The sequence below is a fragment of the Anser brachyrhynchus genome, assembly GCF_964034855.1.
Source record: "Anser brachyrhynchus genome assembly, chromosome: W".
Classification (NCBI taxonomy): Eukaryota; Metazoa; Chordata; class Aves; order Anseriformes; family Anatidae; genus Anser; species Anser brachyrhynchus.
The window spans coordinates 13,648,112-13,671,967 of record NC_137704.1 but is presented as its reverse complement, the minus strand read 5'-3'; the positions used below and the strand labels follow the sequence as shown (position 1 = coordinate 13,671,967).

The window sequence follows — 23,856 nt, the reverse complement described above, 5'->3', positions numbered from 1 at the left end:
AGCCCTTGGAGCCCATCCCCCAAATACAGCTGGAACACTTTGCCTTGGGGGTCAAGGTATGGTGAGTGTGATGGTAACAGCATTAATAGGAAGCACAAATATTTACTCCCGATGGATTTGAAAGCAAAATGCAGATTATCAGTCAAAACACTGTGGCATTTTGAGGCCCACTCCCCATTTCCCTTTCCCATTAGCCGTCTCCTATACTCCTGTTTCTCAAAATATTGTCCAAGTTGAACGAATGGAAAAAGTCCCAGTTTATCATACAACTCCCAGCCCTTCTCATGTACATGTATGGAAAGTATTTTAAGATTATCTTTATTACCTGATATTGAATTTCATATGTCTATTACTGACCATATTTTGCAGAAGAAAACAGAAATGCTGTTGATTTTCATGATTTCTGGAGAATTCAAGTCTATACCATCACCTGAAATGACCTTATGAACATTTTAGCTGAAGGCGTTACCACAGTTTTACAGGGTACTATTTATAACTTGACCAAAATTATGAACTATCGTCTTATTCCTTTTTATTTTTGATGCCACAATAAGAAAGCAGATTCATAGAAAGAAACTTGACTCCCTGTTGGCAGATGTTCATTACTATGTCAGAACTGAGGCCCTTAAATTTTAGCAAATAAAAATAAGATAATCAAACCCAAATCTGGCTTACAAAGAAACTCAGTGTCTGCTGCCCTTGGTTGGATATCCTAGCTTTGAAAACTCTAAGTGCCTGCCAAACCTTTCTTATACAACTGTATCGTAAATCCACTTTGGGCCACACAGACTGTATTTCCCACAGCTCCATTCAAAACACAATGCAGAGACAAAGTCAGGGGGGCTGAAAACTTTTAGACAAAGCTATCACTTCTTCAGGATAATCATTGGAATACTTAAATTAAGAAGAAATCACCACTTTTCTTATAGGACTGAAAAAATGCTAAAATAAAAAAGGGGGGGGGGAGTCATACAGGCAAAAGGTAAAGCATCATTTGATGTTCACATGAAAAATTGTGTATGTTAAATTGGGGCTAATTTTCAGTAGTTCCCTGGAAAAGACTTAAGAAGGAAGAGAAAACATCAGGGATTCAGGCAGTTCATCTGGCAGTACCTTTTATGACCCTAAAGCTTGCTGAGGTGAGGGACAAAGCAAACTAAAGTCCATTTCCTTACAAGGAGCAGGCTCCCAATTAATGCAAGGTCTCAAAAAGCACAGAACCAACTCTTTCTTAGCAAAACCTTTCCAGCAGGAAGAAGTTTATGGAGGCCTCATGCCGTGACATTTCTCTCACAAGCAATTAGCAGGAGATGGGAAAGAAAAGAAGAGAAATTGCTGAATCAATGTACATTTCACCTATTTTGGTCTCTCTCTCCCCACCCTCCTTTTTATTTTTTAATTTTAATTCCAGGAAACTGTCAGGCACACTTAGGAGCTGTAACAAATTTGACAAATGAAGGGATGAAGGCCCTGTTGTTGCAAAAGCCTTAGCTGGCAATAAGTGCAATAGATTAGGGGGTCAATACTGGGGTCTGTAGATTAGGGGGTCAATACTGGGGTCTGCACCACTGAACTTCATCAACACCCTAAACGATGACAGAGTGTATCCTCAGATTTGCAGATGACATTAAATCTGGGGCAGTGAGTGACACGCTGAATGGCAGAACTCCAACCCAAATGAATCCTGAGAAACTTGAGGGCCAGGCAAGCAGAAATCTCATGAAGTTCATCAAGGAGAAATGCAAAGTTCTGCATCTGGGGTGGAATAACCTCTGCACACGGATGTGCTGAGGAGTTGAAGAGGACCCAGAGGTTATTGCACCAACATTCATGTTCAGGCTGAACCTGATCTAACAGCAAGTTCTCAGTGTTCAATACAAACCACAAATTGGGCTACATCAGGAGGAGTGACCAGGAAAGATCTTATCCCTTTTGCTCAGTGCAGAGGAGCCCCCACTTATACCATTGTGTCGATTTGGGTCCCCAGGTCAAGGGGGATGTGGGAACAGTAGGGAAGGCCCAGTAGATGGTTGCCAAAATGGACAGGTGCTGGGGCATACGGCTGTGAGGAGAGGCCAAGGGACATGAGCTGGTGCAGGTGAACTAGGACCCTGTGACCATGTAGAGGGAGCAATAAAGTGATGACAGGGCCAGGTGCTGTGGAGATGTCAGACATACCCCAAGGAGCAACAGCCACAAATTGCAGCTGGGGAGGTCCAGACTGGGCATTAGGAGAAAAATCTTTCTTAGAAAAATTGTGCAGGTCTGGAACTGGTGCCTGGGGAGGTGGTAGCACCACCATCCCCGGAGCTGTTCAAGATCAGATGGGCAGAACCTTGGCTGATCCAGCCTAGTGATGGCAATAGTGCTTTGAGGTGGAAACTGGATAAAATAACCTCCAGAGGCCCCTTCCAACAAAAGGGCCTATGATTTTATGATTCTTACTGAGCAGCTACATAGCTTTTAACAAAACCGGATTTGAGTCATAGTCTTCTGAGGCCAAAGAATGTCCTTCTTTTGACTTAACAGAGCCTTGGATACAGCACTAGGAACTGACACCAACTGTCTTAAATTATGTATTTTGTAGGCTATAGCTGAGCTGACAACATACTAATTAATCTTATAACAGCAGAGATAAAAAGCTCCCACTTCGTTAATGCTTGGAAAATGAGAGAGCAGGATTTATTCTTCCTCAGTCTTTATTGCATTACCATGTGTATAATGCCTGCATATAGAACACAGAAAGACTGCGTAAGTTAACATTAAAAGGCGAGGACATTTCTGTGCCATTTCACATGCTCCATCTGTATCTGTAGGTCATACCTTGAAGAAAATGAGATTGTGTTTTACTTCTCTTACAAGATCAAAAATAAATCCAGATCTTGATTTAAACCAAGGATTCCCCATCTGGCTTAGGATGGGTCTGCTGTAACAAGCTCTTCTCCCCTTATCTGTATGTGTTCTGAGAGCTGCCATCTGAGGTACAGCTGGTGGCCTTTGAACTTTGAGACAGGATTTGGTCTGTTTGCAGGAGAAGCTTTTCACTGATACAGCCTCTGTATGTTATGTGATCATCCAAGGTAAATGACTTCTGGAAAGCCAAACTGTAACTCTGAATCTGATGAAGGAGTGAGAAGGATACTCCAGAGGATGCTCCAGCCCACTGGTTAAGAATACTCTCCTGCATGAATTGACCAGAAAGAATTTAGCCTAGGAGTTAAGATCAGAAGTACAATTTTTGGAGTGACAAATCCTACTCTGCGTTTTCTCTTTTTTTTTTCATTGTCTCTGATGGACTGGACAATTGAAAACAATTGCAGAGAAAAACTTTATACCTAGAAATAAATACTGTTGATTCTATTCACAGTGGAGTATTGCTGTCCCTAGACAATATCAGCATGTCAGGAAATGATATAACATGTTTAAACTGACTGCCAAGGATAAAAGGTCTTTTCTTCTCAATTGGTCAAACCAGGAGTAATCGTGGAATACATAACGATCAAAGAGGGGAGATGGTTTATGACTTGTACCCTCTTTAGATAAGCTGGATAAAGTTCAGCACTATGTCAGTGAGCTGTTTGATCTAATCATAAACAGACTCTCTGAAATCTCTCTATGATCTGCTCCTTCCTACTGGTTGTTGCTGCTCATAATGAAATAAAATGCTTCATGATTAATACCCATCATCCCTCATTCAACGGGAAGGGCAGATCTGTCTCCCGTTGCTATCATCTTCCATTCTCCTCTCATTTCCATTTCTATCGCCTTTGTGTGCTAGGGCTGAATTTCACAAAAAGGTTACAGAAAGATCTACCGTTATACTAGATGGACTGCCAGATACATAAGCAAGTCTTACTCTCTTTTGTTTTTAGTATTTCACTACATGTTTTTCAGATGAGCAGCAGGCAGAGCAGATAGACAGATAGATAAAAAGTGGTGAGGTAGCACTAAGACACTTTGCCAGGGGAATTTTGATATTCTCAGCTAAAACCTCACAAGCCGCATAAATGACCACTGGTAAATTTAAAAGAGAGAGAGAAGATAGAGGGGTGGATATCAGGAGGTGATATGTGAACTGGTGTGGCAGAATACCCTTAGAGGGTCAACATTTCAGACAAGCTCTCAGCAAGATAATGTGCAACATGCCCCAGGCTAGCATGAGACAACTGTGTACATGGTTGTAGCTTTCACTCAGCAACCTGACAGAAGTTCTCATGAAGAGAGGCAGTGATCCCAGGAAATGACAAATCCCACTTCTTGTCTCTTGAAGCTCTGCAGCTTTTACCTCTTCTATATGCATTTAGGGATTCTTTTTCATGGCTAGAGATAAATGGTTTCAAAACACTTCAAGAGAGAGAGTGAATTACTTCCATCCTCTTTGGACAAAGCTGAGGGTGCCAACCAAAAATCCAGAGCCCAGAAACTTTGACATTAACCTGTTTGTCCACCCTATGTGGTCGTTGGACCTGACCAAAAAGGAAAAGGGGGCTCCTGACCATCACAGCATGGTCTGGCAATACCTTATGATTAAGGTTTCTTCAGAGGAAGCAGTGAGCAGTCAAACCTAGACTTTGCGTCTAAACGTTTCATGCCCACTACTCAGATGAGAACAAATCCCATAGAATAACACTGCTAAGATGGACAGCCGAAATGACTGTTCCAGCACAGTAGGGTTAGATTATGCTTTTCTTAACATAGCTTCTAATTAATCAGGAGATGTTTTCCCACGCTAAAAACTGAGCTTCATACTAGAAAAGTGTTGTGGTTTAACCCGGCTGGCAGCTAAACACCACACAGCCGTTCGCTCACCCTCCCCCCTCCCTCTCTGGGATGAGGGAGAGAAACGGGAAAGTGAAGCCGGTGAGTTGAGATAAAGACAGTTTATTAAGACAGGAATATAATAATAACAATAATAATAATAGTGATAATGATAATAGTATTAATAATAATAATAATGTGTAAGAAACAAGTGATGAACAATGCAATTGCTCACCACCCGCTGACCGATGCCCAGCCTATCCCCGAGCAGCCGGGGCCCCACCCCGGCCAGCCACCCCTATATATTGTTTAGCATGACGTCAGATGGTATGGAATACCCCTTTGGCCACTTTGGGTCAGCTGTCCTGGGTCTGTCCCCTCCCAGCTCCTGCTGCACCCCTAGCCTGCTCGCTGGCAGGACAGAGCGAGAAGCTGAAAAGTCCTTGGCTTGGTGTAAACACTGCTCTGCAACAATTAAAACATCAGCATGTTATCAGCGCTCTTCTCATCCTAATCCAAAACATAGCACCCTACCAGCTACTAGGAGGAAAATTAACTCTGTCCTAACTGGAACCAGGACAAAAAGTCATAAAATATCCACCATAGACATACCTCCAATATCACTGGTTTTAACCTGAATAGCGTACGTTGTGTCCTCCATCATCTGCTCGTCATTTATCATGGCTGGCATCTCGCACGCAAGACTTCCTGTGGCATTTTTCACCTTTGACAGCCATTCACCATAAGTAAACGTGGCCACTTCTTGATTAGTCAGGTTCTTCATGACTATCTGTGAAGAGCTAAAATAAAGGAAAAAAAACTACAGCTACAATTTGAAGGAGAGCAAAGATTAAATTTATAAAGTGCACAGTGTGGTATAACACGGATAGAGCTTGGTCACAGTTTGAAAACCTGTACTGATTTCTTCCAGGATAAACTGAGCTCTCTCTAATGGACAACATTTGCTGTGGTGACTTGTCCTGAGAAACAGTCTTCATAATATCGGACCTTTCCATGCATGGGCTAAAGCACAGGAAGAAATTTGATCTTCTGACCTAAGTTATGGGCAGAGCTCATCTCTATGAGAGTCAGACCTGTCCTGGATGTCTGTATGCTCTTAACTCCAAAGAAGGAGGAACAGAGAGTTTTTAGAAACCTCATTAAGCTCTCCCTGAAGTACACAGTACCTTTCTTTCACCTGCCTCTTCTGTGCAAACACACAGCAGTCATTGTAGACATATGCAAACCAACCCCAAACAAGTTAAGGACATGCACAAGGAAAAATTAGGCCAGGAGAACTTAATGCTTTCACATGCTTTTCCCTCTGGAAAAAGGTGACAGAACAAACAACATGCAACAGATATTAGTCATACTGTCTCACGTGTCCCTGGCAGGAGCTCAGATGCTGTGGTGATAAGAACAGAATAAGGACCTGTTTAGAACAAGAAAGAGAGCTACTCCAGCAAATAGCAAATAAAATACCCGCCTTTCCATGTCTTGGTCAAACTGGGCTTCTGCAGAGCATCAGTCTAATGGGAAAAAGACATTGCACTTGCCTACGGCAAAACTATGGCAGTAACTTGTCCCTAAACTGGGGGAGTTGGAGTGAAGGGAGGAGACAGGGATGGAAAGTACCATTTGTGTTACCATCTAACAGAAACAGAGACCATACCTAAGTGAAACAGTGTAATAAAGAAACAATATCTTGCAATGCACATCTCTGCAAAGGCCATGGAAAGACGTGTCAGTGAAGTGTGACATATTAGGAAGAGAAAAATCATGGAACTGTGGAGAGTTAAGTTAAAAGGGACATGTGGGGGTGTCTAGTCCCACCTCCTGCTCCAAGCAGGGCTAACTGAAAGGCCACATCCAGCTGAGTTTTGAAAATTTTCAAGAACAGAGATTCCCCAGTACTCTAGACCCCATCCTAAGGCTGCACAAGTCTCATTGTGAAGACCTTCCTCCTCACATCTGACCAGGATTTTCCTTGCTGCAACTTGTGTCTCTTGTCTCATGCCCTTTCACTGCTCACCTCTGAGAAGAGACTGGATTCTCTTTGTGCCCTCCTTTCAAGTAGCAGAAGTCTGCAATTGGATTCTCCCTTAGCCTTTTCTTCTTAAGGCTTAGAAGCCTGATCTACCTTAGCCTCTCCTAGCATGTCATAGGCTTCAGCCCTTGACTATCTTCATGATCTGCTACGTTCTCATATATCAGCCTAAGAAATTTATAAAACTTAAGAGAAAATATACTTAAATTCTGTCCTCAAACTGCATGTGTCCCAGTCTATGGCCTTCTGCTGACCCCAACTAAGCTTTGCTAGAGCCTTCAGCAGTTCCAAAGAAGAATATAGTTCCAGGTTATAAAAAACATTTTTTTAAGAGGGCAGAAGCTGCTCTGAAGCTGAAGCAGTGCTATGTGTGTATTGTATGGTTCTGTGGGTAGGACACTCATCTGGGGTTTTCTCTCTTCCTGATGCTATGCAGGGTCCTGTCACACAGCACCTTCATCCCAGAGCTACAGGATATTTCGCATTGCTGAAGCTTCCCCACTTTTCTAAAAGGATGCTTGTTCACAACCAGTGACACTACTTCTGGTCAGAGAACTGCTCCGTGAGCCAAGAGATGTTGACTCAAATCCCTGCTTTGACCCAGGTGTCCACCTGGTCTCACCACCTCAGGTCTCCACCAGCCTGGCCAGTGCCCCTCTGCTGGGGTACAGAGCAGAAGGAGGTCTCTTCTCTCAAGGGTGCATGAACAATGACTTCATCATCTTGGGAGTCCAACCTGGAAACTTCTTTGGCTAAAATTTGAAAATTTAAATCATTAATAATCTCACATTGACTGAAAATGCTTTTTTGTTGTTGTTGTTTCATCTAGGTGCATAAACTCTGCAGGAAAAAATTCAACCAGCTCTACCTTTGCCCTGCTCAAGAACGACAGGGATGCTGTCAGTAGAAAAACGTCCTGAGCAAAGCTTGCAGGGAAAAGCCAGGGAAGCAGCAGGGGGTAGGAGCAGATTAGAGCTGCCAGCTGGAGCACCCTTGCAGCCCAAGAGATCAGACCTCTCACAAACAACCCGCCCAATGCTCCAGATGCTGTCTAGGAAAAACTGCCTGGCTACTAAAACTGCCAGAGCAAAATGCCCTCTTTTCCCATCCTCAGCTGGGATGTGTGGCTTCCTGCAGTTAGCACAGACAGAGAGCAGCCTCTGTTATCTTGTGTGTGTGGGGGGGGGGGGGGGGGGGGGGGGGGTCCACAGTGGAGCAGGCTGGAGCAAGAGATTTGTTTTGTGAGCTTTGCTGGCTCTGGGGAGATCACAGCAAGGGAGGCGGAGGGAACAGGAGGCCTGTGGGGCAGGCTAGCTGCTAAATCCCGGAGTGGCTACGTTGCTACCTGACCTAGCACGGGTGTCCAGCCCCAGCACATTGCTCCTGATGGCTGGCGGTCAGGGAAGCCAGGAATCCCACCAAGGTGCCGTTGTCCAAGCTGGGGCAGGTAAACAGATGTTCAAGGCACCCCTCCCTCTCTCAGATGTCTCCCTGCTGACTAGAAGAGGCCTAAATAGTTTGGTAGAAAAGGCAAAAGCTGAATGTAGCTTTTCAGTGACTAAAAGGACACAAAAATGAATCCCATCCTAGAAGGAGATGTTTGTGGGTGCTGCACACACATGCAGGCTGATGCAGGATTGTGATTTGGATCACAAGGGTCAAAAAACTCACCTCAGGGAGTTGAGCTGGGACTACGTTTGCTTTCTGTCTGTTCTTCAGAAGACTGAGCTGCTACTTGGCAATGAAACTTCTGCTTTACATTTCATATATACTATTTTTTAGGATACCTAAAACTCACTGTGGACATCCTGCACGCTTTTAAGCCTAAGTATTATCACTAATTATGCATGGATTTTAACCGGGCTGTAGAACACCTATAAAACATGAAAAGCGGGAGCAGCGTGCATGAATAAAATGCTGATAATTTGCTTTGTAGCTGAGCAAATATTGCAGCTGCCAGGAACTTTAAGCCAGCAACTTGAAATTAATAGCATGCTGTATGCTGTAACAGGAAGGTTTGACATGTCTATTCATTTGATTTACGTCTAGACAGGCTTCTCCAAGCTGCAATAAAAAATATGCTCCCCAGGGGTTCACACCCTGCTAACACCAAAATAAGTAGGTCCTGGATTTCATCTTTAAAGACTCAACCACACTTTTTTATGGTTCTGCCGCGTGTCATTAGTCTTCACTTGAAGACAGGGTCCTCTGATCGTAAAACAGAAAAACTTTGTGACAAAGAACAACAATCAGCTTCAGCTATAATGAATTGTCTCAAATTCTCTTAAACTCTTTCATATAAAGGAAAAAGAACGGAATAAAGACAAAGTCCCACATTCAGGATTACTGGTGATGTTTGAATGCAATACAATTAGTGCTTCATTAAGACAGCTTCTTATCTGCCTGGCTTTGACAGCACGAAGTAACATTAAAATTCCAAGGGAACCAGCTCTGCAGAATACAACAGTCTAACAGTTCCTGTTGTTTCACTCAGAAAGCTCTCATCCCTTTTTATTCCTAGCTTTTCAATTCCCTGTCTAAAGCACTGGGCAGCAGGTGAAATCATCACATGGCCTGAGGAACTGGCTAGCCCAGGAGGAGCTTTCCAAGCATGGATTTCAATGTCCCCTAATTAGAAGTCACCTATTCTCTGATTTTTCAGAAACACTGAGCAGCATTGTCATAGCTTGATGCGGCAGAATATGAGATTCAGCAATAGGTCAGAGGAAAACATCCAAACTCCATGTCTCTCCCAGCAGTGGTGAGATCAGAAACTTGCTCAGCTTTGGAGAGCTTTCAGCACATCTTTCTGTGCGTGCTCCAGCTCTTCAAAGTGCCGTGTTTGGGTGGAAGGGTTTTCTGTTTGCAAAGCGTAGCACCATATCTATAAAATGTCATACAAGGGTACATAAATATAAGTAGCAGTAGCAATAATAGCATTAATCAACAGTATTCACTCTACCCAGACTCATCGCTCTCATAGATTAAGTATCAGCATTTAAATCTTATTGCCACTTTTTGGTGCAGTTGAAGTCTTGATATAAATGATAAATGGAGCAACAAATGGTTAATTACAGGGTTGATAGCTTAATCTAGCTTCTCATTTCACTGTGCTAGTTAGCACTAACTGTGAACCATCTGTCTGAGAGTTTAGCGCTACCTCCACAAGTATTTAATTATGCAGTTTTAATATGCACTTTTGACAGAAACAGACTTAAATCAGTTTTCATGTCACACCAAGCTACGTAAGTTTTCAAGGCTGGAATACAAATCAGAGAACACAAATCCTTCCTCCTCTCCTCCACAGCACTCCTGTCCCAACTCGCTGCCTGCGAATGCCAATGCTGTGTTTATCTTTGCAGGGAAGGTGGGAATGAAAGCTAATAAATAAAGTTCTCTACATATCACTGGAGCGAGGAGATCCTCAATTTCTCTAAGAAAAACAAACTACAGGTAGAGTTTTCAAAAGTTTCTCAAATATTTTTCTCAAAGAGTTGCATGAGTGGTCCACCAGTTGCTTCTGTACAACTATCAGAGGGCTATAAACCCATCAGCTGTGTCCAAATGTGTCCTGGTTCCAGTTAGGACAGAGTTAATTTTTCCTCATAGTAGCTGGTAGGGTGCTATGTTTTGGATTAGGATGAGAAGAGCGCTGATAACATGCTGATGTTTTAATTGTTGCAGAGCAGTGTTTATACCAGGCCAAGGACTTTTCAGCTTCTCGCTCTGTCCTGCCAGCGAGCAGGCTGGGGGTGCAGCAGGAGCTGGGAGGGGACAGACCCAGGACAGCTGACCCAAACTGGCCAAAGGGGTATTCCATACCATCTGACATCATGCTAAACAATATATAGGGGTGGCTGGCCGGGGTGGGGGGCGGGCTGCTCGGGGATAGGCTGGGCATCGGTCAGCGGGTGGTGAGCAATTGCATTGTGCATCACTTGTTTTCTTACACTATTATTATTAATACTATTATCATTATCACTATTATTATTATTATTGTTATTATTATTTTCCTGTCTTAATAAACTGTCTTTATCTCAACTCACCGGCTTCACTTTCCCGTTTCTCTCCCCCATCCCAGAGAGGGAGGGGGGAGGGTGAGCGAACGGCTGTGTGGTGTTTAGCTGCCAGCCAGGTTAAACCACAACAAAATGAGAGTACGTTTTGCCCACATCTCTGGGAAAGCCTCGCTTTGGGTGGGACAGTCCAGCAGGTTGAGGTGTTGGAACAGTTGAACAGAGATGGCAAGAGGAACATGGGATATGCTACCTGCCGCTAGAGGTGCTATCCCTTGCCTTTGAACTATTGCTAATACATGACTGCAAGATCTGGAATATCCCTGGGTGAATTAGCTTTATATGATTTCATTTTATATTAATACAATTTATAAAACTCAGGGGAAGGTAAAAGGGAGCAGGCAAAGGGAGCTTGACTACGATGATGGAATCAAATAAGAGAACAGATTGAGTTATTCCACAGCCACAGGGAGGAAAAAAAATGTGTGTCTGTGGCATCTATTTGGAAGACATATGCTGAAGGCCTACTGCTTTGGAAAGCTGCACAAGAGTCGCTATGACAAAAGTTAGAAGTGATAATGCTCATGTACAAGAAAGTGCTGCACCACAGCAAAACTTTGTAGACTGCGGTAGGTGAACAGCAGTTCATCACTGCACTGGAAAACCGGTGGCCACCTAGGACCAGTGTTTAGGAACTTATTATTTATGGGAAAATGAAAAACAGCTTCAGAGAAGCCAAAAGGATAAAAGAGCCAATTAAAAAAAAAAGTACTATTGTTTCTGGCCATGGGTTAAGTCATTGGGTTTTTACCTATTCTTATCAAAAAGTTAAGCTACAGCAATCCAGGAGGATTTTTACTTCAGAAACAGTATGTAAATAAATGTGGTAGAGATGCTTTCCTCCCTTAACGACTTCTGACTGTGTAGAATTGGCATGTTACTCTATCTCTATCTTAGAAATACAGTTATAGGGCCCATAACAAGGAAACTACATTTTACTACCCAAACATAAGTGCTGTTTACATGGAGCTGGTGGTTGGGTAGAGAAGATAAAGGCAAGCACAAGCACAGAGCTTTTTTTGCAAGATAGGACGCTAGGGAAAAATACAATCAACAGAAGCAGTTGGAGCCATTTTGCATGCTGTATTCAAAACTCAGGAAGAAAATGACACTTTGCTTTTATGAACAGGAAAAGAAAGAAATTGGCCTACATGTTAGAAGAAGAGAAAGATACTTCGCCTGAAATGATGGATTATCTGGACATTTCCCACCCAGCCCAGGCCTGCCTGGCAGAGGGGTAACCACTCTCCCATGGGGTCAGAGCAGGGCAGGGGACTGCAGAGCTGGGGATAAAACACCAGGACCAGAAAACAGTGCAGGTGCCTGGTGGCAAGCCAAGGCTCTTTTGCAGGGAAGGAGTGCCTATCAACAAAGCCTGCAATGCAGCCGTACAGCGCTGCTTTTGCCCTTGCTCCCCCTTTTTTGGGCTGAAGTCCTGCAGGAAAAAACATGAGACAATGAATGGAAAAAGGCAGGAAATGAATAAAAGCAAGTTGCTTGCTGTTTTTCTCCTGTTTCTCAAGCGCGGAGAGGCTTCACAAGGTGTGGGAACTGCTTATCCATAGCAATCAGCAGAAAGAAGGAAAAGGGAAAAGCAGCTAACATATGCTTCTTGAAGAAGATATTACACTGGCCAGGACGGAAGCTACCCTACCTCTCTCAATGTTAATGATGCCAAGAAGAAACCCTTGAAACCCTTGCTCCACTGCCCGTTTTGCCTGAGGCTCAATATTACTCTGTTCAGAGCAAGTGTGCCTACCGGTTTGCTCCCAGGTACTCTGGCAGACCTGCTGCAGCCTCAGAGATGGGAATACAGCCCTTGCAGGGTAGAAGGGTAGCCAAGTTTGTGGGTCTGCCAAGCACTAACATGTCACTCTGCTGCTGAGGTTCTTCCTTTGCACAAACTTCTCCGAATCAGTGAGTTACAAGGTGGGACCTGAGTCTTCTGAAAGATTTGGAGAGAGCTCTGCAAACTGTGGGCACTGCCATAATACAGATAATCCATAATGATGCTGTCTCATTCTTGGCAATGTACGCAGCTTCCTACAGCTGTGCAGTGCCAAGGATATGAAGAAAAAAATGTTTCTTCACCAACCTCTGCTCAGATTACACCCTGCAGCATGAATGTGATTACCCTCACACCATTATCTGAGCCTGCATAGCTGCAGATGTTAGCAACAAGGATTGGCTTGAGCTTCTCAGTTTTCATCCAGGCATTGCTTTCCCTCCTCTTCTGGAGGCTTTTGGATAAGGTCTTTTGGTCCCAGTCCATTTCTAGTTATCAGGGGTTATTGTTTGTTCTTTGAAAAACTCCCCTCTCCATTTTTTGTCTCTCTGTGGTACTGGATACCAAGACAGCCTTTCACCAAGAGAAAGAGAATGTGCTTTTGTGCCTGGATTGGATTGATTCCCATTTTTGTCAGAAAAAGGTGTGACCCTTCCAACTTGAATTATCCCATGATCCTGTGATCAGTTTTCATTACCATCACTGTTTCCTACAAAGCTTCATTGAAACCTCTCACTCCACTCCTTTCCACACTGAGCAACTCCAAGATAAACAACTCCAAGATAAGCAGTCTGTTGGCAAAATAAGCCATCATTTATCTTCAGTGAATGTCCTGTTCACAGTTCATAAGACATACTCATCTGTTACTTCCAAGAAGTCATTATATGAGATGGAAACAATTGCTAAAGTAACAAACTGTGTGACCCAGGAACGCATTTCTATCCCAAATTTATATGAACATGACCAGAAGCCTGAAAAAAAAAAAAATTGAGAAGGGAAGAAGTACTGAGATGAGCTGTCTGGCACCTTACCTTTTCCAGGACACCGAAGCATTTATCTGAGGGATTTCATTTAGCTTTCCTGCCATGTCTACATTTATAAATATTTCTATTGCCCAGAGGTCTTGGCAATAATAGTAATGTAGCTAAAATTGCCTTAAATCTGTGACAGGTTAGACAGACAGTTCTTTGTAATGCACTAAACTGCTGTGAGTGAGTTGGCGCTGGATGGCCCCAGTGAAGAGGCAGAGCCTTCGCAGCAGCTCTTGCCCAGCCCTTGCATAAAGGCTGGTGAGATTTCCATGCAGAACAAGAGCCAGGGAAGCCTCTGTTGTTAACAGCTAGATGAAGACACGTGGAAGTGGTGTACAAATCAGTAATATGGGCACACGCATGTCCTCTGCACTGATACTAAAGAGATGGTGAGAGCTCTGTATTCTTGGTGTCTGAGGTGTGATAAAGAGCCCCTTTAGCTAGTGGAGATGTGCCAGTACATCCCCAAAAGATATTAACATATCAACAGCTGTTTTTTACATGTCCTCCTTCTTTATATGACCCCAATGAATTTCCATCATCTTTTGCAGATCTTCTGGCAGAAGACAGCCCAGGCAACTAACACCCCACAAACTGCGTGGCTATCCTTTACTGTGTCTTCATATCCTTATAGTAGAGTTTATCCATCCCACACAGATAAACAAATGGGAAGCTTCTGATAGGCCACAGTTATGCATATTGCTCGCCTGGCCACAGAGCACAAAACTGAGATCCCTCTTTTGAGGGCATGAAACTGCCTCAGTTCCTTTTGAGATTTTTGGTCACATATCCTGATGTGAACTCTCTTTGCTTTTAAATGTGAATATTCACAGTCAATTTTCCCACTGACCAGAACTGAATGTTGGCCTTAAAACACTGGCAGACAGACCACTGTAGGACTGCCTGGGGTCTTGGAAGGGGGATGCCTCTGATACTGGGACATGCTGGTAGCCCAGGTGCATTGTCCACACGTGGGATGTCTGCGGTGGGGAGCAGAGCCCAGAGCTCCGGCTGCCTGTGTGACTCAGCCACACTTCTCACTGAGATTTTCCATCAGCAGCACCTCTGCTATATTTCCTCTCAGAGCAAACAAGGCTGGTGCTTGTTACCAACTAAACAAATGAAGGATTCAAGCCTAGCTGAATATGCTTGCCCAGACACCCACTCTGCTGTGACAGCAGCAAGTAAAACATCCCGAGCAAACACCTCTATGCAGGGAGCCTTGTCTTCAGTTACCCAGCCCACACGTAGCACCCAAATCTGCAGCGGAGGAACTGCATCACCTGGAGCTAAGAAAAGAGTCCAGCATCGCCTCCAGAAGCTGAGCTGGAATCGTGTGGCCAAATGCTCCAGCCCTCCTGACACTCTGTAGGTGCTTTGCTGAGAACACCAAAATCAGAGGTCATCAGCTAATTAAATTAAAGCATGATGAAGTCTGTCTCTAAAAGATGGTTAGTGCCATGCTGCAGCGGGTTTGTGTGGCAAGGTTTTGGTAGCAGGGGGCCATAGGGGTGGCTTCTGTGAGAAGAAGCTAGAAGCTGCCCCATGTTTGGTAAGGGCCCCACTGCTGACCAGAGCTGAGCCAATAAGCGATGTTGTTTTGCGCCTCTCTGAGAGCATATTTAAGATGGGAAAAAAACATGGCGCCACAAAGCAGCTGGGAGAGTGAGAGGAGTGAGAAACAGCCTTGCAGGCGCCAAGGCCAGTGAAGAAGGAGGGGGAGAGGTGCTCCAGGCGCCGGAGCAGAAGTCCCCTGAGGCCTGTGGTGAGGACCCTGGTGAAGCAGGCTGTCGCCCATGGAGTACCACAGTGGAGCAGGGTTCCACGCTGCAGCCCGTGGAGGAGACCACGGTGGAGCAGGTGGACCTGCACCGACGGAGACTGGGGCCTGTGGAAGACCCCTGCCGGAGCAGATTCCGGGCCGGACCTATAGCCCGTGGAGAGGAGCCCACGCAGGAGCAGGTGACCTGGCAGGAGCTGCTGCCCGTGGGGGATCCAGGTTGGAGCAGTTTGCTCCTGAGGGATGGACCCCGTGGTATGGACCCATATCTGGAGCAGTTCTTGAAGAGCTGCTGCCTGTGGGAAGCCCACGCCGGATCAGTTCAGCAAGGACTGCATCCCGTGGGAGGGACCCCACAGCACAGGGGACAAGAGTGACTGAGAAGGAGTGGCAGAAAAGAAGCACTATAGACTGACCATAACCCCCATTCCCCTGCGCCGCTCGGGGGGGGAGGAGGTGGAAGAGGGTGGATGGGGGGGAGGTGCTCTTGGTTTCTTTCCTTTGTTTCTCACTTCTCTAGCTTGTTAGTAATAAGCAATAAATCTTACTATCTCCCTATGCTGAGTCTGTTTCGCCCGTCACGATAATTACTGTGCGATCTCCCTGTCCTTATCTCACCCCTTGAGCCCTTTTCATTGTATTTTCTCCCCGTTCCTCTTTGAGGAGGGGGAGTGAGAGAGCGGTTGTGGTGGAGCTCAGCCGCCCACCCGAGTAAAACCACCACACATGCTCATTCTTCAGCATGCCAAAGCTTTGTGTACTGAGGAAGGTGTTCGGAATGGGAAAGCTTCAGGAAATGAATTAGTAGCATGCAGGTTTTTTTGGCTTGCGGAACCACTGGCATCAAACTAGGGTTACAGCATTTGTTAGCTCTTTCTGCTGCAGAAAACATGAGATTTCACCTTTTTAGTAAAATCAGAGCATGCAGTGCAGCACTCCATGCAGCTCACACCCTGTTTCCATCTCTCTGCACAGTAAGGCCACATCTGCCCAGACAGATATCGTCACGTTCCCCTTTCATGACAGCTACACACAAGCCAGTCCCAGTTCCCAAACTAGGCAGCTGATGTAGCATGGCACAGAGCCCAAACTAAGAAGCCCCACTTCTCAGCAGGGCCTGGAGCTTACTAGGTCAGCTCTGGCACCCCTCACACAGCTTCAGGTCCCAAGCTGGCTCACATCTGGCCAGCTCAGCAGACGGGAGGAGCAGACAGAGCAGAGCCAGCACCTTCCCAAGGCAGGTATGTGCATGTTGGTTTGTCTTTCTTTTGTTATGCAGTTACATTCCCGTCACAGCCATTAAATAATGTTTAAATTAAATCACTTGTTTTCCACAAGAGACACACTCTGCAGAAATTGTACCTGTGGTTTTTATGCAATGTCCAGAGTTCCTCTTGGAGTTGAAGGGGGACTTCACCATTCATATTTTTGTTAGCAATTCTTATCTCTTAAAGCTACTGAGGAACAGGTTAAACGAAATTCTTACAAATGACACCAGATTATTTCCCTAGCTATACAGTGCATGCCTTTCCTCCACTCTGCTAAATACATTACAATAGCACTTTAAAAGAGCCCAGTTCAAGATCAATAAAATCAATGAATTTCAGTGGGAGCATGATCAAGCCCCAGAAGTTTCTCACCTTGACACAAGAATCTGTTATCACTCCACTTCTAAGCAACAAAAATGACAGTTACTGTACCTGTCTCCATTTTTTTTCCAGCTGTATCTCCTCAGCATTCCCATTGGATCCAAATACAGCGATGAAAATACTGGCATCTGTACCACCGCTTTCGATGTCTCCAGTCACAGCTGTAAATAACTTCATAGAGGATCTGGGGAGGATTTGAAATGATCTGATCTCTTTCAAACAGCTGTCCTTAACCCACACAAAAGCCTGGGCAAAAGGCTACACAGGCTCTGTGGGAGATCTGCTTCTTTGTAAGAAACAGTCACAACATGGATTCTCGGGTTTTCTCCATACTAATGCTTTCTGAGGCAAACTGAGGGAATGAAACTTTCTACAGGACCATCACCTTTGCATAATCTAGGACTTTGGGGGCAGATTTTCTCAGCTTACGCACACTCCAAGAGCAAGGGATATTCATTAAGATGAGAAAATGCTTGTGGCATGATGAGGACCTCCACAGGGGTCACAACCTTTGTGTGAGCATGTGGGTCTCCAGCACTCTGCTACTGGCTTCTCCTCCCACCCCTCCAGACCTCTGCCCAGCACCAAACTCTCACCATTTAAAAAAAAATAAAAAAGCTCCTAAAACCACATTTGTTTCTTTCCCTTGGCTGCAAAAGCGTTTCCCCCAAGTTCTTGGTGTCCATCCAGGTAACACTGAATTCAACACTGTTAACAGGTTAAACACTTTGTACAGCAGAAAAATGCAGCTACCCTATTTCCCAATGGGATGCACAGCACCACATCTGGGAACACATCAGTGTTCCCAGATGTCACACTTGAAAAGGTACGCCAATTTGTGAAAAGCTGCTTGGCATCATTTTCACCTTATTAGCCTAACTTTGTTCTTTTCTCCTGGCATGTGAATAATAAGATTCAGAATAAAATATTTCAAAAGCGTGCAAATCCTAGTGACTGTCAGTGGCATTAAGACTTCTGGGCCACTTAGATGCTTTCGAGCCTGTGCCTATGGTAACAAGGCCTCCAGATTTAAGAGGTGGAAGAACATAAAAAAAATAGCCCCCCAAAAAATTATCAAACAGTGAGCTGTTATGCAGATTTTATTGACCTGAATTGTAGCTGCCAGATAAATCAACAGTGCAAAGGAATAATGCCATGGAAAAATTATTTTTCATGTTTGTTCAAACCCTGAGCAACTTGTCCATCAAATATTCATCCACACTTTAAAAATCATAGCAGAGCATTATATTTGCTATAGGTAGGAGAAGAAAAACTCTTTAAACTATTTTAAAAGTACATTAAAGATTTTTAAGGACTGTGATGGATACTATTTTCTCCACGTTTGGGAAGCCAAATAACTCAATTTAAAACAACAAGAGTGAATATCAAGCCAAGAAGAAAATTAAATTGAAATGGGTACATATGGCTGTGCAAGGGTCAAGCAACAGCAAAACAAACAAACAAGCATGAACTTTCCTGAAGCCATTAAAGGTATGTCTTCTTTGAACTCTATTAAAAAAAGGGGGGGGGGGGGGGGGGGGGGGAACTAACTCAGTTTCTAACTATAATTTTTTATGAGGGAACAGTCCCAAATTCCCTCAGCTAGGAGACTGATCAGAAAGTCAAATGTGCACTTCTGATTTCATGACTCAAACATCTCCCCTGATTTCCTTCAAACCTTTCAATGAGTTTTTGGCCCAATATCACAGAAAAAAATGTTAAATGTGTCTATTTGTGGCATGCTTATGAAAATAAATATTCAGGAGTAGGCTTTTAAAGGAAGACTGAATGTAAGTCCTCATTAACATCTATCTCAATCTAGAGGCAAGCCATCAAATCATTGATTGGGTTTTCAAATGTTATCCAGGAGGTTAAACAACCAATGGGAAGTTTTTAGGCCATTAGGTTTTAACCTTGGTATTCAGTCTGAAGGAGTTTATTTCCCCCCTTAAGGAAATTTTACCACTGAAGCCTGCGCTGAGTTGTTGAATCTTCCACAGATACTAAGAACGTTAGCAAGCTTTTGTGTGTGTATGGAACAAAATATTTCATGAGAATATATTTAGCTTGGGGATCAAGAGCAGCGTAAAGGAAAATTAATGTCCTTTGAAAGTATAACCTCACTGCAAACAGAAACACAACTACAGAGATTTAAAATTGCCATACAGGTATTAAACAGAGTATTATTGTCCCATTCATCTAGACTGGTATTTCTATTATAAATCTCACCTCCAAATTCAGCATAGCTCAGCTTTCCAATTTGTACTTTGTTGAAATATAGCATAGCACACAATATATCAGATTTCTTATATCTAGATTGAAAGACTATGTATTTTTTCCACTGTTTGTTCAACTTTAATCTGCTATTCATTTTAAAGATCAAACTTACAAATGTCTCCATGTTTCAACAGCTTCCTATCATTATTATTTTCTAACTGAATTAAGGTTTCCCAATCCCAGATTAGAAGACCTGATGTGTAGCCACACTATGCAAAAATTAAAATATCTTCCTCTGTAAATAAAAGACTCAAACCACAAGCAGAAACCAAAGTATGAGAACTGCTTGCACATGACCTATATCAGCACAGGGCCATGCAATTGCTGCAGACACAAGATGAGCCTAGAGCTTACCTTAAGACCAATGTTAACACAGTCCACATCCAGGATGTCGAGGATTCAGGAGGTAAGACCATCACCTTTGTCTTGGGCTAGCCAGCACTTACAAACAAAGTTGTACATGACACCTGTGGTGGGCATGACAATAGTGAGCTCTTCCACCAGCTAGCAGCTCTCAGGGGTAGCACCATCATGCCCCACCTGTGAGAGTCCCAGTGAAAACACCTGCTAGTTAAAGGGAATTTCTTCAGAGGAGAGGCCCTGATTGGTAGCTTTAACCAGTGATGAGGGATTAATGGCATTGACTACATACACTTTCATGTAAACCACTTCCACAGTGGAACAGAGCAAGCTGTGAAATAGTTTGTGCCATTCCTGCTCAGCAGGCAAGACATCAGTGTACAAGGTAGCTGATATGGGCAAGGAGGTTCAGGTCACCTGCTGCCACTCATGAGGCAAGGCAGGACACTGCTATCCCCAAATGTAAGCAGAGGGATCATGAAATAGGCAGACTGCACTGACCTACATGAAAATGTGTCCATCCTCTTACTACTTTACTTCAGCCCCTCTGACCACTAACCACTGTTGGCTGGTCTCTGGAGACACCTATTTCCATCTTTCCAACCCCTTCTGCTGCTGTAGCAACACTTAAAAGTGACTATCCAAAGCTTCATAGACAAGATGAAAGATGCAGCTAGGCAAACACCCACATGTATTATTCAAGCACTTCTTCCCTCACAAATCCATGTTGGCATAAGTTGACTGCCTGTATTGGGCTGTTTCTCTGTTTTCTCCTATTTCCTCAAACTGTAAAAGCTCTGGGTTTGTGCAGGAGCCAACAGATGGAGCTTATATCTGGAGCTGATTTTAAGGATTGCCTCCTCTATGCTCGAGAGCAGTCCATCCTGAAGAGCAGAAGTCACACGAGACTGACAAAACTGAAATGGAAAAAGGAAGCATCCTGGAGGTGCCATCAGGGACAGGTGACCTGGAGAAATGTCAATACACTGCCTAAGTGTGTGGGGGTGAGGTTAGGAAAGCCAAAGTCCACCTGGAGTTGACCATGCCTGGCAAGACCATGAAGAGCAACAAGAAATGTTCCTACAGGTGTATCAGCAGCAAAAGGAAAACTAGGGAAAGCATGGAAAGGAGGGTTCAGGCATATCAGGTACAGATGGCATCTGAAGTAAGGACACATCTCAGGGCTCTGCACTGGACTTTGCTCCAGTGCTGCTCAAAGTGAAGCACAGCCCAAGCACTGTTGCTGGCCTTTCTTTTCTGTGGCATTTTGAGTTTCCTTCAGAGGTTTTCCGCTCAGTTGGACCTCACTTATTCTGCAAGACCTAGTAAGGGCTCAGTGTGAGATGGAGAACTCCATGTAACTGCTGATGGGGCAGACTTCTCCAAGGACCCATGTGTCCCTCTAAAGGATGCATGAAATCCATCCTTCTATTCAGACTTACAAGGAAGATTATGTATCTTAGCTGCTGTAAGAGACTCTTTCAGTCATGCAGTCATTCCAATGAACTCTCTGCACGTGAAAGGTTAGATAAAAGACCTCCCTACAGATCATTATTTTCAGAGCAAGTGTTGTTCATGCCGTTACTCGGAAAATGAAGTCCTTAGCTTTCATTTTTAAAAAATTAGGATATTTAGGGTTGCTCAGGAAATAATTTTAAATAACAAGTTCATCTAGGGTAATATATCTGCTATATCTAGGGTAATATATCTGCCATATCCTTTTTTGCCCCAAAACAAGTGATCTTTTTTATCTGTCTCAGCCATCACTGCTATTAGGAATATTATTACTATACTAATGTCTCTGCAGCTGCAGAAAATTAGAGTTAATTACTAGGGAAATTTCAAGTCTACAATGGATGCATTAATTCTCCGATTCCAGAGGTGTGAGGTGAATGGGAATATCAACACTTGCTTTTCCATTCCTTCTCTGCCAGCGTGGCTGCCCTTCTCTGCACTCAAAACCCCTCTGAGAGTCTGCACATGGCCTCTCTAGGCCTGTTGCAGGATGGTGTGGACGAGGTGGTGGGCAAGGTTCACGGCAATGGCTCTGCAGTGAAGCAAGGACAGAGCAGCTGGAAGGAAAATCCCAGTGATTCCATTAAAATCTGCTGTTCTTCTGGGTTTATTACAGCCACCTCTTAAAGCATTGTTCCAAGACATGTCTAGGCACCAGATTTTCACAGCAACCTCTAACTCCTTTGGTATCAGTGGTGGGCCAGAAGAAAGCATCCTGCATTCTGGGTGCCTTGGATAACCTGCACACAAACAGATTTTCCACAGTCCCCAAGAACAATGTTGTAAAGTCTGGGATAAATGCATTCAGTGCTGAGTCATCCTTATGGCTGGACTTTTTGAACAGATCACTGGGATTCATGAGCTCATTTCTGAATTTATTTTTAAGCCTTAAGAACAAATATCTGAGACCACCAATGTAGGTTGGACCTGCATGCCAATATCAAGAAAAGCTGTTTGGGCTGAGATGTTTGAAGAAGTTTGAATGATAGCATTTCAGTGGCAGGTAGGTCCTTGTTCTGTTTTGAAAATCTTTGTAACTCACATCCAGTGTGCTCTGGAGACTGCTGGGTACTTCATCAAAAGTAAGGCATATTTTTTGCGCAGAGCAGCTGAAAAACACATTGACCACAATAGGGGAAAAAGGGGGATAATCTGAGGGTAGATAGAAGGAAAAAATGTCCAAAAAAGGGGGGAGGAGGTGCCTGCTAATTCTGAAAGGTGCTGAGAATATTAGAGAGAGCTGATGGTCTTCCAGGATCAGGTCTCCCTATTCAGTGGATGAGTGGACTTGCAACACTTCTATCTCCTTGGCTTTACTCTGTGCCTGTGATTGAGAGAGGCACTGAACCAGAACTGGTTTAGAAACACACAGACCAGTGCAGGACTCTTTGAACACACCTGTGTCTCTCTGCAGCAGCTGCAGTCTAGGGACAAAGACACCCGTGAGAAACAAAGTTGTGTTTTTGCAATAGAAGGTGTTTTTGCAGGGGAAAATTCCACTAACCTTGCATATTCAAAAGTGATTGTGCAGCATAGCAGTGGGGAGTATGTTAAGCAGATAAGGGGAAGGTCCCACTGTCCCAAAATAAGGAGGATAGCTAAGGAAAACAGGATGAGCAGTATGAAATCAGTAAAAACAAAAATCATGGGCCCTCTAGTCACAAGAGAAGAAGGAAAAAAAAAGGGAAAAAGAGAAATTAACGGTTGGTCAAATCAAATTGTACATATATGGTATAGAAGTGCGTCGAGTAGGTTGTGAACCTGTAGTACTCAGCCAATGAGGAAACAGGGGAGAAATCAGGTGTCGGGTAATAGGGAATATAAGGTTATGATAAACTTTTACTGTGCGCTCCTGCTTGCATGACGCCCGCCATTGCAATCGCAAATAAAATAGCTTCATAGAAGGTCCTGTCTGAAGAAAATTATTGAGAGTTTTCTCACGCACCTTTGTTCGATAAGAGAAAAAATACTAAAATTGGTTTTAAGAACACAGTGTAAAGTGCCTGTAACCAATAACTTATATTACTTATTTTCATGTCAGCACGTCTATTAAAGTACACCAGTAGCAAATATTATATCTGTAGGTTTACAAGACAGGTACAATGGGCTCCTTTCAACTTACTTCATGCTCTACTGTTTCTGCTTTCACTGTAGGATATTTGCCACAGGAGGATAATGCCAAACTAAAAGTGGCATCATGCTGCAAATCTTACAATCCTACTAAATCCCACAGTCTACTGCCTGGATTATACAGAGGGCTTCTGAAACCTTAATCCCCGTGCTATGCTGTTTTCACATGGTAATTCATATTCACAACCTCCTGCCTTCTTCCAGAAGCAGCCAAATGCCAAATCTGAGAACTAACTGTTCCTCACTTTTCCCAAGTAGATAACTAGCAATTTTCTTCAATGGCCCTGAACACTGCAATTTTCTACAAGGAAAATATGGTCTGGTTCCATGGCAACCAAGGCAGACTGGCACGTGGATATCATCACTGGGATGTGGATGAACAAGAAGAGACCTTCCAAACACAGGGCACTGCAGGAAGGAAGGCACAAAACCAGGTGCAGATGGCTT

At 43.9% G+C, this 23,856-nt stretch overlaps 1 protein-coding gene across 1 annotated transcript in view; it reads right to left on the bottom strand.

Moving 5' to 3' along the window:
- LOXHD1 (lipoxygenase homology PLAT domains 1) overlaps positions 1-23,856 on the bottom strand; it is a 64,214-nt gene that overhangs the window by 27,363 nt on the left and 12,995 nt on the right. Inside the window, 9 exon segments of the mRNA XM_080572532.1 lie at positions 5,371-5,558; positions 6,132-6,190; positions 7,674-7,680; positions 17,179-17,192; positions 17,194-17,295; positions 17,297-17,311; positions 19,759-19,803; positions 19,807-19,908; positions 19,912-19,944. Of these exon segments, the coding sequence (XP_080428658.1) occupies positions 5,371-5,558; positions 6,132-6,190; positions 7,674-7,680; positions 17,179-17,192; positions 17,194-17,295; positions 17,297-17,311; positions 19,759-19,803; positions 19,807-19,908; positions 19,912-19,944 (565 nt within the window).